This window comes from Hypanus sabinus, chromosome 7 (assembly GCF_030144855.1).
Source record: "Hypanus sabinus isolate sHypSab1 chromosome 7, sHypSab1.hap1, whole genome shotgun sequence".
Classification (NCBI taxonomy): domain Eukaryota; kingdom Metazoa; phylum Chordata; class Chondrichthyes; order Myliobatiformes; family Dasyatidae; genus Hypanus; species Hypanus sabinus.
Window position 1 is genome coordinate 20,991,889 of NC_082712.1, and position 15,023 is coordinate 21,006,911.

Consider the following 15,023-nt stretch of genomic DNA (forward strand, 5'->3'; position numbering starts at 1 on the left):
AACAAGTTCAGAGGTAGAGCCTTTAAAAGCTTCTTCAAATGTAATAGTGAAGAAAATCCAGAGGAATTAAAAACAATTCAAATACTTCTCAATGATACAGTAGAGAGCAGAAACCATCCAGGTGGGAGAAAAGCCCTCTTTTCAAAGTTCACAGTGGCTTTCACTGTATATATTTTATTATAACTAAAAGAATCATAAATATTTTCTCACCTGCTAAAGAGGCTATGTTCACTATAATTCCTCCTTTCCCACCATTCTGTTTGTTCATGTAGTCCAAAGCTAAGTACGTTCCTCGGATCACAGATGTCTGGCATTTAAAGAAAAGCATATTTTCAATCAAGCAATCTTTTTTAAAAATTAAGTTGCTCTCCAGTAAACTGGGTTAGTGAAATAGAGCAACACACACAAAATGCTGGAGGAACTCAGCAGGCCAGGCAGCATCTATAGATGAGAGAAAACAGCTGATGTTTTGAGCGAGGCGCTTCATCAGGACTAGAAGAAAGAGAAGTACAAGGTGGTAGGTGATAGGTCTATCCAGGAGAGGGGGAAGGGTGGGGTAAAGAGCTGGGAAGTTGGTTGGTGAAAGAGCTATAGGAGAGGACAGAAGACCATGGAAGAAAGGGGAGGAGGAGGAGCCTCAGAGGGAGGTGATGTGCAGGTAAGGAGATAAGATGAGAGAGGGAAACAGGAATGGAGAATGGTGAAGGGCTGGGGTTTATAGCTGGAAATTCAAGCAATGTACATGCCATCAGGTTGAAGGCTACCTGAGTGGGGCCTCATCGCGGTGGTAAAGAAAATAGAAAAGAGGTGTGTTTAATTTTGTCTCCTAGTGTTGATCATAGGCTATTGCCAAAAGTAGATTTGGACTGTTGTGTGAAACGTCAGTGAGACTTTTCTTTATTTTTCCCATTCCTTAAGAGTGTGGATGAACTTACTTAAGAGTGTGGATGAAGAAAGGGACCTTGGGGTTCAAATCCATACATCCCTCAAGGCTGCTCCGCAGGTTGATAGGGTAGTTAAGAAGGCCTATGGGATGCTAGGCTTCATTAACAGGGGTATTGAGTTCAAGAGTAGAGAGGTCATGTTGCAACTCTACAAATCTCTGGTGAGACCGCACTTAGAGTATTGCAATCAATTCTGGTCACCTCATTATAGGAAGGATGTGGAAGCTATGGAGAGGGTGCAGAGGAGATTTACCAAGATGTTGCCTGGTTTGGAGAACAAGTCATATGAAGCAAGGTTAGCAGAGCTGGGACTTTTCTCTTTGGAACGTAGAAGAATGAGAGGGGACTTGATTGAGGTCTACAAGATTATGAGAGGCATAGATAGGGTGGATAGTCAGTACCTGTTTCCCAAGGCACCAACAGCAAACACCAGAGGGCATATGTACAAAATTAAGGGAGGGAAGTTTAGGGGAGACATCAGGGGTAAGTTTTTTTTTACACAGAGGGTTGTAGGTGTCTGGAATGACTTGCCAGGGATGGTGGTGGAGGCTGAAACATTAGGGGTATTTAAGAGCCTCTTGGACAGGGACACGGATGAAAGAAAAATGGAGGATTATGGGGTAGTGTGGGTTTAGTACTTATTTTTAAAGGATTATATGGGTCAGCACAACATGGAGGGCTGAAGGGCCTGTACTGTGCTGTAGTGTTCTATGGTTCCTATTACTCTGTAACAAGCACAAGCTAAACTTATTGGAAAAAAGGCATCTGGATTTCACGTTTGTTTGCGTCATTTCCAGTCACACAGTCTCTGCTATAGTGGTGAACTCTCTATGGAACTTAGTCTAAGTGACAGGCCTTAGACCTTGAATTGAGTTGTCTGATCTGGTCTGCTAAATAACGGGAGGCACAGGTACATCCACCTAAAGATAAATATTAGTTTTATTTGTTGCATGTACTTTAAAAAGAGTGAAATGTGTTGTTTGAGTCGATGAATAACCAACACAGTCCAAAGCTGTGCTGGCGGCAGCCTGTAAGTGTTGAAGGGTAAAAACTATTCCTGAACCTGAAGGCTGTTGTACCTCCTTCCCAATGGCAGCAGGGAGAAGAGAGCATGGCCTGGTTGGCAGGGTCGGTGATGATGGATCTCTTAAGGCAGTACTCCTTGGAGATGTGCCCAATAGTGGGCAGGGGTTTTTCCTGGGATGGACTGGGCTGAATTCACTACTGTTTGTAGGCTTTTCCATTCATGGGCAGTGGTGTGTCCCTACCAGACGTGGATAAAGATAATTCCTGAAAAGATTCCCATATGAGGGATTTGTTTTAAGCTTGTTTTTAAACTTAAAGCTGTCATGATCTGGAATGTAAAGTCTAAAGTGTGGGAATGTATGGGTGAAGGAGGCTTCACTGCAACTTTCGAAAAGGTTCTGAGGAAAGTATCAGGGTCACAAACTAAATTGGTGGGATGAACTAATGCAGACACAGTGAAGATTTCTTTGTATTTACATGAATAAATAATTATACCCAATGTGAATTCCTAATTTTGAAAAATACAGCTAAGGAACTGCAAAGCTACTTGTATCAGTTTTCAAATATCTTGGATCACAACCAAGATTTTCTCCCATACTAGTCAGCTTACTTTGTGAAGCTGCTTTGTATAAACAGTTGATTTGTTTATTTTTCCATTTAATTAAATGAATTGGATTGTAACATCAAATCGAGCTTTAACAATATTTATTAATACCACTGAGTCAACAATAAATACAGAATAGCACAGCACTTTACAGGCTCTTTGACCCACGATATTCTGCCAACTTTTCAACTACTCTGAAATCAATCTAACCATTCCCTCCCACAAAGACCTCCATTTTTTTTTAATCCATGTACAGATTTAAGATTGCCTTAAATATTCCTATTGTATTTGCCCCTGGCAGCACATTCCATGTACTAACCACTCTTTGTACAAAAAAGTACATCTGACATCACCCCTCCCTCACCTATTCTTTCCAATCACCTTAAAATTATGTTAGCCATTTCCACCCTGGGAAAAAGTCTCTGGCTACGCCACTTATCGTTTTGTACACCTCTGTCACGTCACCTCTCATCCTCCTTCACTTCAAAGAGAAAAGCCCTTGCTCACTCAACCCAAGACACGCTCTGTAATCCAAGCAGTATCCTGGTAAATCTCCTCTGCACCCATTCTAATAATAAAAGTTAAAGTCTGTCCTGCACCTCATAGGCTCATCAGGCTGGTGCTTACGCTGGTTTCGGTGGCCTGAAGCGTCTGAAAGTATGCGGCCCCCTCTGGATAGGACGCCAGTCTATCATGAGGTTAAACCCCAGCATTTTGCCAGTACCCATTTTCAGCTGGGCGGACTGAACCAACGTGTGGTTAAGCGCCTTGTTCAAGGACACACCACACTACCTCAGCTGGGGCTCAAACTCATGACCTTCAGATCGCTAGTCCAACGCCTTAACCACTTGACCATGCTCTCCCATTCTAATGAGAGATTTATAAAATTGAAACATTACCTCAGGGCTCTCAAGCTCAATCCCCTGACTAATGAAAAGCAACTCTCCATCCGCCAATGTCCCACTGAAACCTACAACAACCTTCTACGCTACGAGTTCTTGATGGATATGATTGGTATTTTTTCCCTCAACACAATAGAGTGTTTAATTTCACAGTAAAATAAGGAGGATACAAAACACAGAATAATTTCTCTAGAGTTAAGAATGCATATGTACAACAAACAAATCTCAATCACTTATTGTTTGAGTGGGGTTGGGTTGGAGAGTGACAGAGAGGTGTTGCAGATTGCTTCAGAAACTCACAGAATTATGTTTGTTTTCTGACAAAGAGACAGTTACCAGAACTCTAAAAAAAATCAAGATTTCTTGGGAATGAAATCAGTCTTTTCTTGAAGGCCAGATTTCAGTGCATATCAAAGTTCAAAGCAAATTTATTGTCAAAGTACATGAAGATCACCATATACCATACTTATACCCTTATACCCTTAGATACCTACTTATACCCTTAGATTTATATCCTTATGGGCATTCACAGTAGAACAAAGAAATACAATAAAGTCAATGAAAAAACTGCAAAGATTGACAATGTTCAAAAGACAAGCAGTGCAAATACAGATAAATACATAAATAGACAAACAGATAAATAAACCAATAAGACAAAAAAACATGAGTGTAGACTCTGTGAACGTGAGTCCATAAGTTGTGGAATCAGTCCAGTGTTGAGATAAGTGAGGTTATCATGCTGGTTCAAGAGCCTGAAGGTTGAGGGGTGGCATAGTTCGGATTCAGAGAGGTAATAAAAGGACACAGCAACAGGCAAGTCAGCCCTCCAAATCCATCCTAGTATTTCTGTTCCACTCATCCCATCTATCAGCATAATTCTCTGTTCTGCTCCACCTCATATATACAGTACTGTGCAAAGGTTTGAGGCACATATATATGGCTAGGGCGTCTAAGACTTTTGCACAGTATTGTATTTATCAACATGGAGCGGAGAGTGAGTTTGTAAATCTGGAGGGAGCGAAGAATGTTCAGTGAGGTGTGAGTAGAGTGCCGCAGGAGGGTGTGGGACAGGTGGCAGATAAGGAGTGTCAGAGGTGGGGGTGGTGTGTTTGCTGACACGTCCAGCCCTGAGACACCAGGCAAGGTCATTTGACTCTAAACAATTGGTTTATTGACCATTACAGAATGTCTCTCTGTCCTTCCCACTCTCTCCCCTCTCCCTCCCCCTTCTCCCAACCATGAATCCCCTCTCCCTGCCCCCTTCCCACTCTCAGTCCATAACTGAGACCCATATCAGAATCAGGTTTATCGCCACTCACACGTCATGAAATCTGTATTTTTTTGCATTAGTAGTACAGTGCAATACATAAAGTTACTACAGTACCGTGCAAAAGTCTTAGGCATCCTAGCTATATGCATATGTGCCTAAGACTTTTGCACAGTTCTGTATGTCCAGCCTTCTCACAGGTATATATATATATATATATACACACTGTTCATACCAAGCATTCCTCTGTGGGGAGTGTCATATTCTCAGTACTTCTTGGGTAAAGAAATAGACCAAGTTCCCAACTGGATATACTTATAAGGGTATCGAGTTACACTCTTTCTTATAAGTGGAAGCATCACGATAGCAACACGATCAAAACTGTTCATGATCTTAGATTCCCCAGTAAACTATACCTTAAGCTGAGAGGAAAGAGACAGTCCGGCAGTATAACAGACTCCAAACGTACCTAGAACCGTGGCTCTATCAGCCATCAAACAGGAATTACAAATGCAATATCTGGTGTTTGAAGAAAGCTACCACAGTCTACATCCATTTCAGAGGAAACAATTCAGTGAATTTATGAATTTATTCCGATTATAACCAAGAAAGAACACGAGATTTTGAAGTTGATTAGATTGAGTAAACATCGGTTCAAGTTTCACTCTCCCTGGTCTGGGCCTTGCCATTTCGATTCAGCCCAAAGGTTCGATCAGGCCTCAAGTACACTCTGGTAATAGCCGCCATGGCTGTACCTGCATTCCTGAAACCCCAGTCCTCTGAATCCTCCAGGATAACTCAAAAAAATGCCAAGTTGTTCAGCGAGGTCAAAAGCAAAATTTCAAAAGGGAAATTACAGGCTGCAGATTGCAGCGATTGTAGTCCCAAAAGGTTTAATAGAATACATTTAATAGATTTGCTCAACGCCAGCCCTATTAGTTCCACTAACCCTCTCTAGTGGCCCTGCAGCTTATTCCCTCTTACAATCCCTGCTTTGACTTTTTCTGACACTGAAGATTAGATTTACCAACAATCAGCCAACAAGCATGCCTTCAGATGAGAGTTAAAGCACGACTGACCCAGCATGCGATGAGGAACTCCTACGTGCTTGTTCTTGTAGAAATGCGACATCAGTCTTCAGGCGTGTCACTCAGTGACGTGCTAATATTATCTTTTTTGACCCTGTGTGCTGTGTGCTACTGTAGATAATGTGATTTATAATTTGCCCCGGAGGAACACGGCTTTGTTCAGCTGTATATGTGTATAATTGAATGGCAATGAAAAGAACTTGACTTTAAAGTTAAAAAGTATGGAGAATGTGCAGACACTACACAATCAACAGTTGATCAGGACTGAACCTGGAGCTGCTGTGCTAACTGCTGAACCCATGCATTATCAACAAAACAGTTACAGGTTGTAAAGCCCTCATGAGATAGTTGACACAAGCCACACACACAATGCTGCAAACTTTGATGAACTCGGCCAATGAAATCCCTTCAATTCGATTAATTTTTTAATGATGTAACACACACCTTGTCTGTAAATGTCTTTTTTAGTCAGATTCAGATATTTATCACAATACATTGATGGTGGTAGAGCTATAGATGTAGTGTATATGGATTTCAGCAAGGCATTTGACAAGATACCCCATGCAAAGCTTATTGAGAAAGTAAGGAGGCATGGGATCCAAGGGGACATTGCTTTGTGAATCCAGAACTGGCTTGCCCACAGAAGGCAAAGAGTGGTTGTAGACTGGTCATATTCTGCATGGAGGTTGGTGACCAGTGATGTGCCTCAGGGATCTGTTCTGGGACCCCTGCTCTTTGTGATGTTTATAAATGACCTGGATGAAGAAGTGGATGGATGGGTTAGTAAATATGCTGATGACACAAAGGTTGGAGGTGTTGTGGATAATGTGGAGGGCTGTCAGAGGTTACAGTGGGACATCGATAGAATGCAAAATTGGGCTGAGAAGTGGCAGATGGAATTCAACCCAGATAAGTGTGAAGTGGTTCATTTTGGTAGGTCAAATATGATGACAGAATATAGTATTAATGGTAAGACTCTTGGTAGTGTGGAGGATCAGAGGGATATTGGGGTCCGACTCCATAGGATGCTCAAAGCAGCTGCGCAGGTTGACTCTGTGGTTAAGAAGGCATACGGTGCATTGGCCTTCATTAATCATGGGACTGAGCTTAGGAGCCAAGAGTTAATGTTGCAGCAATATCGGACCCTGGTCAGACCCCACTTGAAGAGGTGCTCAGTTCTGGTCGCCTCACTACAGGAAGGATGTGGAAACCTTAGAGAGGGTGCAGAGGAGATTTACTAGGATGTTGCCTGGATTAGGGAGCATGCCTAATGAGAATAGGTTGAGTGAACTCGGCCTTTTCTCCTTGGAGGGACAGAGGATGAGAGGTGACCTGATAGAGGTGTACAAGATGATGAGAGGCATTGATCATGTGGATAATCAGAGGCTTTTTCCCAGGGCTGGAATAGCTAGAACGAGGGGTCACAGTTTTAAGGTGTTTAGAAGTAGTTACAGAGGAAATGTCAGGGGTAAGTTTCTTTTATAAATGCAGGGAATGGTGAGTGCATGGAATGGGCTGCTGGCGATGGTGGTGGAGGCAGATATGATAGGGTCTTTTAAGAGACTCCTGGACAGGTATGTGGAGCTCAGAAAAATAGAGGGCTATGTGTAACATGACGTAATTTCTAAGGTAAAGACACGTTTGGCATAGCTTTGTGGGCTGAAGGGCCTGTATTGTACTGTAGGTTTTCTATGTTTCTATATTTTACATTGAAACATACAGTCAGTGTACACTTAAGTACCTAATAAAAGTGGCTACTGAATGTCTGTGGTCTTCTGCTACTGTAGCCCATCCACTTTAAGGATCAAATTAAGTTTAATCATCGTTCAGACCATACACGAATACAGTCAAATGAGGCAGCATTCCTCTGGGGCCCAGGTGCATAACATACATCCAAGAGTAAGAAAAAGAAAACATACATCATACTCAAGAAAACACATTTATAGTTTAAGTCTCTGAGTAATATTCAAACACCCCCACCCCTTCCCCGCTAGCTCCACCAGCCTCCCACCCCCTTCGGACCAGAGCTCTCAACCCTGCCGGGTCTTCACCATTCCCTCCGACCTTCCTCTCTCTGAGGCTGAGCGCTCTGTCCTTAGTAAGGGCCTCACCTTTGTCCCGCTTCGTCCTCACCTCAGTGAGTTCCGCGTGCGGCAGGACGTGGAGCTCATCTTCCGCCAGCTCCGCCTTTGAGACCACTTCTTCGGTAGGGACTCACCCACCCCCACCGATGACCCATTCTCCCATCTCCAACCCTCCTCCTCCTCATGGACTCCCCACCCAGGACTTCTACCTGCCCTGGATCTGTTCATCTCTAATTGCCGTCGGGACATTAACCGTCTCGACTTCACCACCCCTTGCTCCAATTCCAACCTTACCCACTCTGAACGCTCTGCTCTCCATTCCCTCCGCAACAATCCCAACTTTACCATCAAACCCGCTGATAAGGGGGGTGCTGTTGTTGTCTGGCGCACCAACCTGTATATAGCGGAGGCACGATGACAACTCGCTGACACCTCCTCTTATCTACCCCTGGACCATGACCCCACTAGGGAGCACCAGTCCATTGTCTCCCAAACCATTTCCGATCTCATCAGCTCGGGAGATCTCCCATCCACAGCCACCAAACTTATAGTTCCCACACCCTGCACTTCTCGTTGCTACCTTCTCACTACCGATGAAGGGTTTCTGCCCAAAACGTCGTCACTACCTCCTCCCATAGATGCTGTCTGGCCTGCTGAGTTTTGCCAGCATTGTGTGTTTTTGTTTATTTCCAGCATCGGCAGATTCGCTTGTGTTAACATTCAAATTGTTGGTACAGCTCTTGGCAATCGAGTCTGTCCTTCTGCCAGCTGGACACTAGAGGGCTCCCAATTGAGCACAAACTCCACACTGCCTCCAGTTGGATGTGTTGCGTGTTCAGAGATGCTCTTCCGCACACCACTGTTGTAACAGATGCTAATTTGGAAAATGAGTTCTTCCGGCCTGTACAGTGACCCAGAGGTCATTGGGCTCCGAGATCTTTAGAAGCACCTGAATTGGTTAATTGTTCTTTTAACAATGCATCAGTTGCGTAGAGTTCCTTGTGTTTCTCTCATGTGTAATGCGGCCTCATGTTGCTTTCTGTTTATGCTTGCCAAGTTTATTTTGATAGGCTTAGATGTCACATCACTTGCATTATTTAAGCGGATTCCTGAGTAGCATTAACCGTGTATTCTAGCACTGCAGTGTCACTTGGCTGAGCCTTAGGCATTCTTCTGGAATTATTATCAACTCCTGTTGCCATTTCTACATTGGAGTCTGTCTTTCTTCTGCACTTGAATTCATACATTGCTAGCACACATCGTGACAATTTGATTTACTGTCATCTTCCTATCAGCTTGAACCAGTCTGGCAATTTTCCCCCGACCCCCCCCCCCCCCCCCCATTGACAAGGTGTTTTTACCCACAAAACTGCCACTCACTGGATTTTTTCCCCTTTTTGGTTCATTCCCTGTGAACTCTAGACACAGATGTGTGTGAAAATCCCAGTACATCAGGAGCTTCTCAGATGCTCAAACTGCCCCATCTGGCACCAACAATCACTCCACAATAAAAGTCATTGAGATCACATTTGTTCTCTGTTCTAATGTTTGGTCTGAGCCACAACTGAACCTCTTATGCACTGAGTTGCTACCATATGATTGGTTGATCAGATATTTGCATTAATGAACAGGTGTGCCGCATAAAGTGCTCAGTGAGTGTATAGTGAAAGGCGTCATTTGCATAAACAACCAGTTCAACCCAAGGCTGTGCTGGCCATCGCACACTCTGGCATCAAGATAGTGTGCCCACGATGTTCAGCTCAACAACACAAACAGCCACAGGCCAGCAGCTGCAAAACAAATCTATACGCACACACCTCCAACCCTCAGTTCAGGATTCTTCCAGCCTCACCGACATCCTGCCTCCAACATCTTCAGTCCCCAGACCACCCCACCAGCCCCTCTCCCAAAATATATCCACTGGATATGACATGTCTTACTGCTGTATGGCTCACTGTGGCAGGTGGGTAGGCCTCTGCTTAGCTCTCTCTTTTGACGATGGTGGTTCTGTGTCATGGATTGGACTACTGCGCTTACAGACTGGACTTTTCCAGACTTGCGGTTTTTATATTCTGTGTTTTTCGCCTGCTCCTTTCTGTTTTGTAGTGCGAGGGGTGGGAGTTTGGGGGATGATGTTTTTGGTGTGTTTTTTTGTGGGGAAGGGGGTTTTGGAATCAACGTTCTTGCTCTGTTTTGTGCAGGGGGAGTGGGGTTTGGAGGTTGAAGATCAGGATGCCGTTCTTTTTTGTGCAGGGGGGTGGGTTTGATGTTACACTCTGAATGACCTGCATGTTCTTTCTTTGTTTCGTGGTTACCTGCAGAAGACGAACCTCGCCATTGTATATGGATACGTACTTTGATAATAAATGAACCTGGGAATTAAATGTGCAGCTTGTTGTGGTTGATAAAATTTTTGAAACAATTTTACCTTTTTCAATGGCATAACATGGGGACACTGTGTTCTTACCAAATTTACGTTGATCGTCTTTTCCCAGTTGTTCTCATTGTTAATTCCAGCATTATTGCACAATATATCCAGACTTCCAAAGCATTCAAATGCTTTCGTAAAAGCACCTAAAAAATCAATATGGGATAGAACCACAGAATAGTAAGATTGAAGAATGTTTAATGTCATTTCTAGTTCACAAGTGTAAAGGAGAACAAAATACAGTATCGCTACTCCGGAACTGATGCAGTGTATATATTTTTAAAAAATCACACTAAGACACATAATAAAAAAACACAATAAATATAAATGCATAAGTGGTGAGGGGGTGGAAGAGTTAAGTTCAAAAGCTGCGAGGAAATGATGAGGCTCTATAAGACTCCCACCTCCCAGGACGTGCCCTCTTCTCATTGCTACCATCAGGAAGGAGGTACAGGAGACTGAAGGCACACACTCAACCATTCAGGAACAGCTTTTTCTCCTCTGCCATACAATTTCTGAATGGATATTGAACTCATGAACACTACATCACTACTTTTTTTTTTGCATTACTTATTTAATTATTATCGATATATGTTCACAGTAATTCATGTTTTTATTATGTACTGCATTGCACTGCTGCTGTAAAAACACATTTTACCACATACTCCAGCAATATTTGGATTCTGAACTCTGGTTAGACCACATATGAAGTATTGTGATCCACTCTGTTCACCTCATTACAGTAAAGACGTGCAAGCTTTAGAGAGGGTGCGGAGGAGATTTACCCGGATTAGAGAACATGTCTTATGAGGACAGGTTAAGTGAGCTGAGGTTGTTTCTTTGAAGTAGAGGGTGGTGACAGAAGTGTAGGAGACCATAAGAATAGAATGAGTAAATAGCTAGACACTTTTCCCTAGGGCAGAAATGGCTAATTTGAGAGGGCATAACTTGGAAGATGTTTGGAGGAAAGTGTGGGGGGTGGGGGGGGGAGTGCCAGAGATCGAGTTTTTTTTTAAAACACACAGAAAATGATAGCTACTTGGAACGTGCTGCAAGTAGTCGTAGAGGCAGATAATTAGGGACATATACGAGTCTGTTAGGAAGGCGCATGGATGAAAGAAAAATGGAAGGGTATGTCTTGACCTTGGTGTAGGGTAAAAGGTCAGCACGACATCAGGGGCTGAAGAGCCTGTGCTGATCTATGTGCTATAAAATCATGGAGTAGAACAACATGGAAACAGGCCCCCCAGTCCACGTTGACCATCGAGCACTCATCTAGACTTATCCCATTTGACAAAGATTGGTTCATCACATTTAGCAGCCTGACAATGCGAGTTTGGATCTACATGCTTCTTACTTGCAGAGCGGGTGGGGTGTGCCCTGATCTATTGAGGAGAAGAAAATGCTAATTTTACCGTGCTAAACATTATGTAAAAATATTGAGGAAAACAATCAACTTTATTGTCACTGATTAAACAGCATGAAATTTGTTTTACGGCAGCAGTACAATGTAAACCCGTGTATGGAAGTCATTAAAATAATCTTCCTAGGGTAGAATACTAGAGAAGGTGCACATAAAGGAGATGTGTGGGCATGTTTTACCCAGAGAGAGGGCTGGGCCCCTGGAATGAGCTGCCAGGGATGGAAGTGCAGCCGATAGAATCAGGTCCATTAGGAGGCTGCTAGGCAGACGCATGAAACTACAGGAAATGGAAGAATATAGATCATGTGAAGGCAGATTTGGTTCCATTTGGCATCGTTTTGCCACAGATGTAGTCTGAAAGATCTGTTCCTGAGCCATATCATTCAATATTTTACCTACAGTTCAAGTCATGAAGAGTTTAAATGATGTAAGAAAATTAACATCATCAGGATTGTTTGGTACAAGTCTAAGTATGCATCAGAAAATACTTTGGGCAAATATTAATACAAGAGGTGTGTGTGGGTGCGTCAGCATGTACTTGACATTTACTGAAATTACATACATGCTGCACTGTTGCAATTATTAACCTGCAGATATCTCCAATTGATTACACTGTGTTACTGATCAAATTAAGATTCAACCTGTCTTTCCTACTTGCTTCAGGCTATGTGAAAGTTAGAATTATAGAGGATTTCGGTTAACTGGGCCATTGGTTAATGAGGGCAGCTGCTTATTCATGATAACTCTTAAAAGAACAAAAACTAATTGAGGAAATAGCTGAGATTCTCTTCATTTACTTGGAACACTATGCCGTTTAAGCGGAACTTGCTGAACAGTTTCTAACTAGCGTCAGTTGTGTGCAATTGTTAGACCGTGCTTTGAGCAAACAGTTTTTAAATAGCATCCGTTGCGTATGCTTCTGTTTGAAAAGTAAAATAGGCAGGAAAACAATTCGGAACTGTTTTGCTCACTGCGATTTCAAGCACTCAGGCTTGGAGATGCCAAATACGGCCAGGAGTGAAAGTAAAACGGTTTCACTATTTCAACAAGTCAGGCACTACAAAGAATTTGAAGGTATCGACAATCATGTTGAATGTTACAATTAAAATGAAGATTTGGAGGATGCAATTATCAAAAATTGTCTGAAGACAGTCGATTATCTACACTAGGTGTCTGCACTGATTTTGTTCATTTATAGTCAGTCAAATGAACACAGCAGCTCCCGTGGCTCCAAAGCGCTGTTTGCATGCAACAGGGGCACACCCTGGTACACCAATTCATAAAGTGTGTTAAACTGGGTGAGGGTCGCCATCAGCGGGATCGTGACATGCCTGTCCCAGGATGTGAAGTCAGCTCTGGCACACTGGGCAAATGAGACCTTCAGTGAGACCCAACGACCAGGAAAGCTCTGGAGATGGAAGTGTACGGTGGGGGGGGGGGGGGCACGGAAGTAGCCATGGTCAACCACTGCAACTATGGATCCCAGTTGTGACAACCATCTTACCACTGAACCTGGACCTCTGAGGTCGAGAGGGTGAAGTGGACTTTCCACTTTAAGAACCTTCCCGCACAGCTTCTTGCCATCATCAAATATGATGAACAACCCCCCCAAACCAACTACTAGGAACTCGTACACTGTAGTAGTATTGATAGTGTTCTAATTGTTTCTGCATTCTATTTAAATATGTCACTCAGTTTATTTTTTTAAAAAAAATACGTTTTTAACTATTTCTCTGAAATGTCAGCCACTTAATTAGGCAAAAATATACGGGTTCCAGTGTTGCAATTAACCAGAATCCACTGTATTATCAAAGAGGTCCAGATGTCCCCCTTCACCACTTACATTTCAACTGTTCTTCAGATCCCACGTCACAGGCAATGAACAAAGTGCTGCAACTATCAAATTCCGTATCCAATTCACTCTTACAGGATTCACCGGCAGCTGCGTTCACATCCAGGAGAACGACCTGGGATTTGGGACAGGAGGGTGAAGGCAGTGAATGAGTGGAAAAGCGAGGAGCGAACAGGACAACGGAGAGGACGGGGGTGGGGGGGGGGGGATGGAGGAGACGGTCAAAATAAGGATGAAGGAGTGTAGAACGAGTGGGCAGAGAGCGGCAGTGCAGAGGTGAAAGGGTGTGATGGTGGGGGGGGGCGGGATAGGTGGACAGAGAAGAGAGGAAGGATGGGGAGAGAGCACAGTAGGAGTAGAGGAGAAAAGAACAGTGGGGTGAGGGAAACAGTCACACAACAGAGGCAATAAATGGTGAGAATTAAAAAAAGGGGGGAGGAAGAGGGAAAAAATAAGCTGAGAGGCCAGAGAAAGAAAAGGAGGGAATGAAGGTGTAACTACAGAGGGAACACAGAGAAGGAATGAGAGAGCATGTTTAGGGGGAATGCAGAAGAAACGGAAGGGGAATGGGTGAATCGGGAATGTTGTGAAAGAATGAAGGGATGAGGGAAAAGACCAGAGGGAAGGAGAAGGAATGGAGCAAGAGGAGAGGAAGGATGCAGTGAAGATGGGGACGAATGGAGAAAAAGAACAGAAGGGATAAGGAGGAACACTGGAGAAATGTGCAGAGAGCGGTCGTGTACAGAGGGGAAGCGCGGCGCAGTGGAGAGAGGGAGGGAGGGAGGGAGGGAGAATAGAAGGCAAATGGAGTGCCACAATGTGAGTGGAAGGGGGTCAGCATCCCCGCCGGTACCTTACAGCCCTGCCGGAGCAGCTCTTCACTGAACGCCCTGCCGATCCCCTGCGCCGCTCCTGTCACCAGCGCGACTTTGCCGCTGAGAGCCATCGGCAGCCTCGGTGTGCTCGCAGTTCTCGGCGCGGGGAGCCTTTAAAGCACGCAAGGAGCCGGAAAGAGCGAGAGCCCGTTCTCGTAGTTCAGGGGCAGTGACTTTTGTGTTCCACAAAGTTCAGCAAAGCTCTTCCCCTCTCTCTCTCTCTCTCCCTCCCTCCCTCGGTTTACTCTCTGTGAACTCGCAATGTTTGTATCACGTGCTTCTTTTTTTTCCCAATCTTCGTTCCGAAAGAAGGCTCCGCGAATTGAGAGGAGATCGTGGTTGTCCTCTGCTGCTATTTCCCGACCTGCTGAGTTTTACCAAGATTTTATTTTGTTATTTCAGATATCAGACGTCTACAACGGGGTAATCAGTCCTTCCTTGTTACGTTGACAAAACATTTCAACGTCTTACCCGACCCCTGCAGGGCGCCACGGTAGCGTAGCCGGGGGATGGGTTCCCTCCGGGTGGTC

General features: G+C 44.0%; 1 protein-coding gene across 1 annotated transcript in view; it reads right to left on the reverse strand.

Annotated features, from left to right (window-relative positions):
- Positions 1 to 14,734, reverse strand: part of LOC132396604 (15-hydroxyprostaglandin dehydrogenase [NAD(+)]-like) — a 64,445-nt gene extending 49,711 nt beyond the window's left edge. The window contains exons 1-4 of the mRNA XM_059974291.1: positions 14,472 to 14,734; positions 13,610 to 13,733; positions 10,383 to 10,489; positions 211 to 307 (exon numbers count right to left, since the gene is read on the reverse strand). Coding sequence (XP_059830274.1) covers positions 211 to 307; positions 10,383 to 10,489; positions 13,610 to 13,733; positions 14,472 to 14,564 — 421 coding nt within the window. The 5' untranslated portion in view covers positions 14,565 to 14,734. The remainder of the gene's footprint in view (positions 1 to 210; positions 308 to 10,382; positions 10,490 to 13,609; positions 13,734 to 14,471) is intronic.
- Between the last annotated feature and the right edge of the window lie 289 nt (positions 14,735 to 15,023).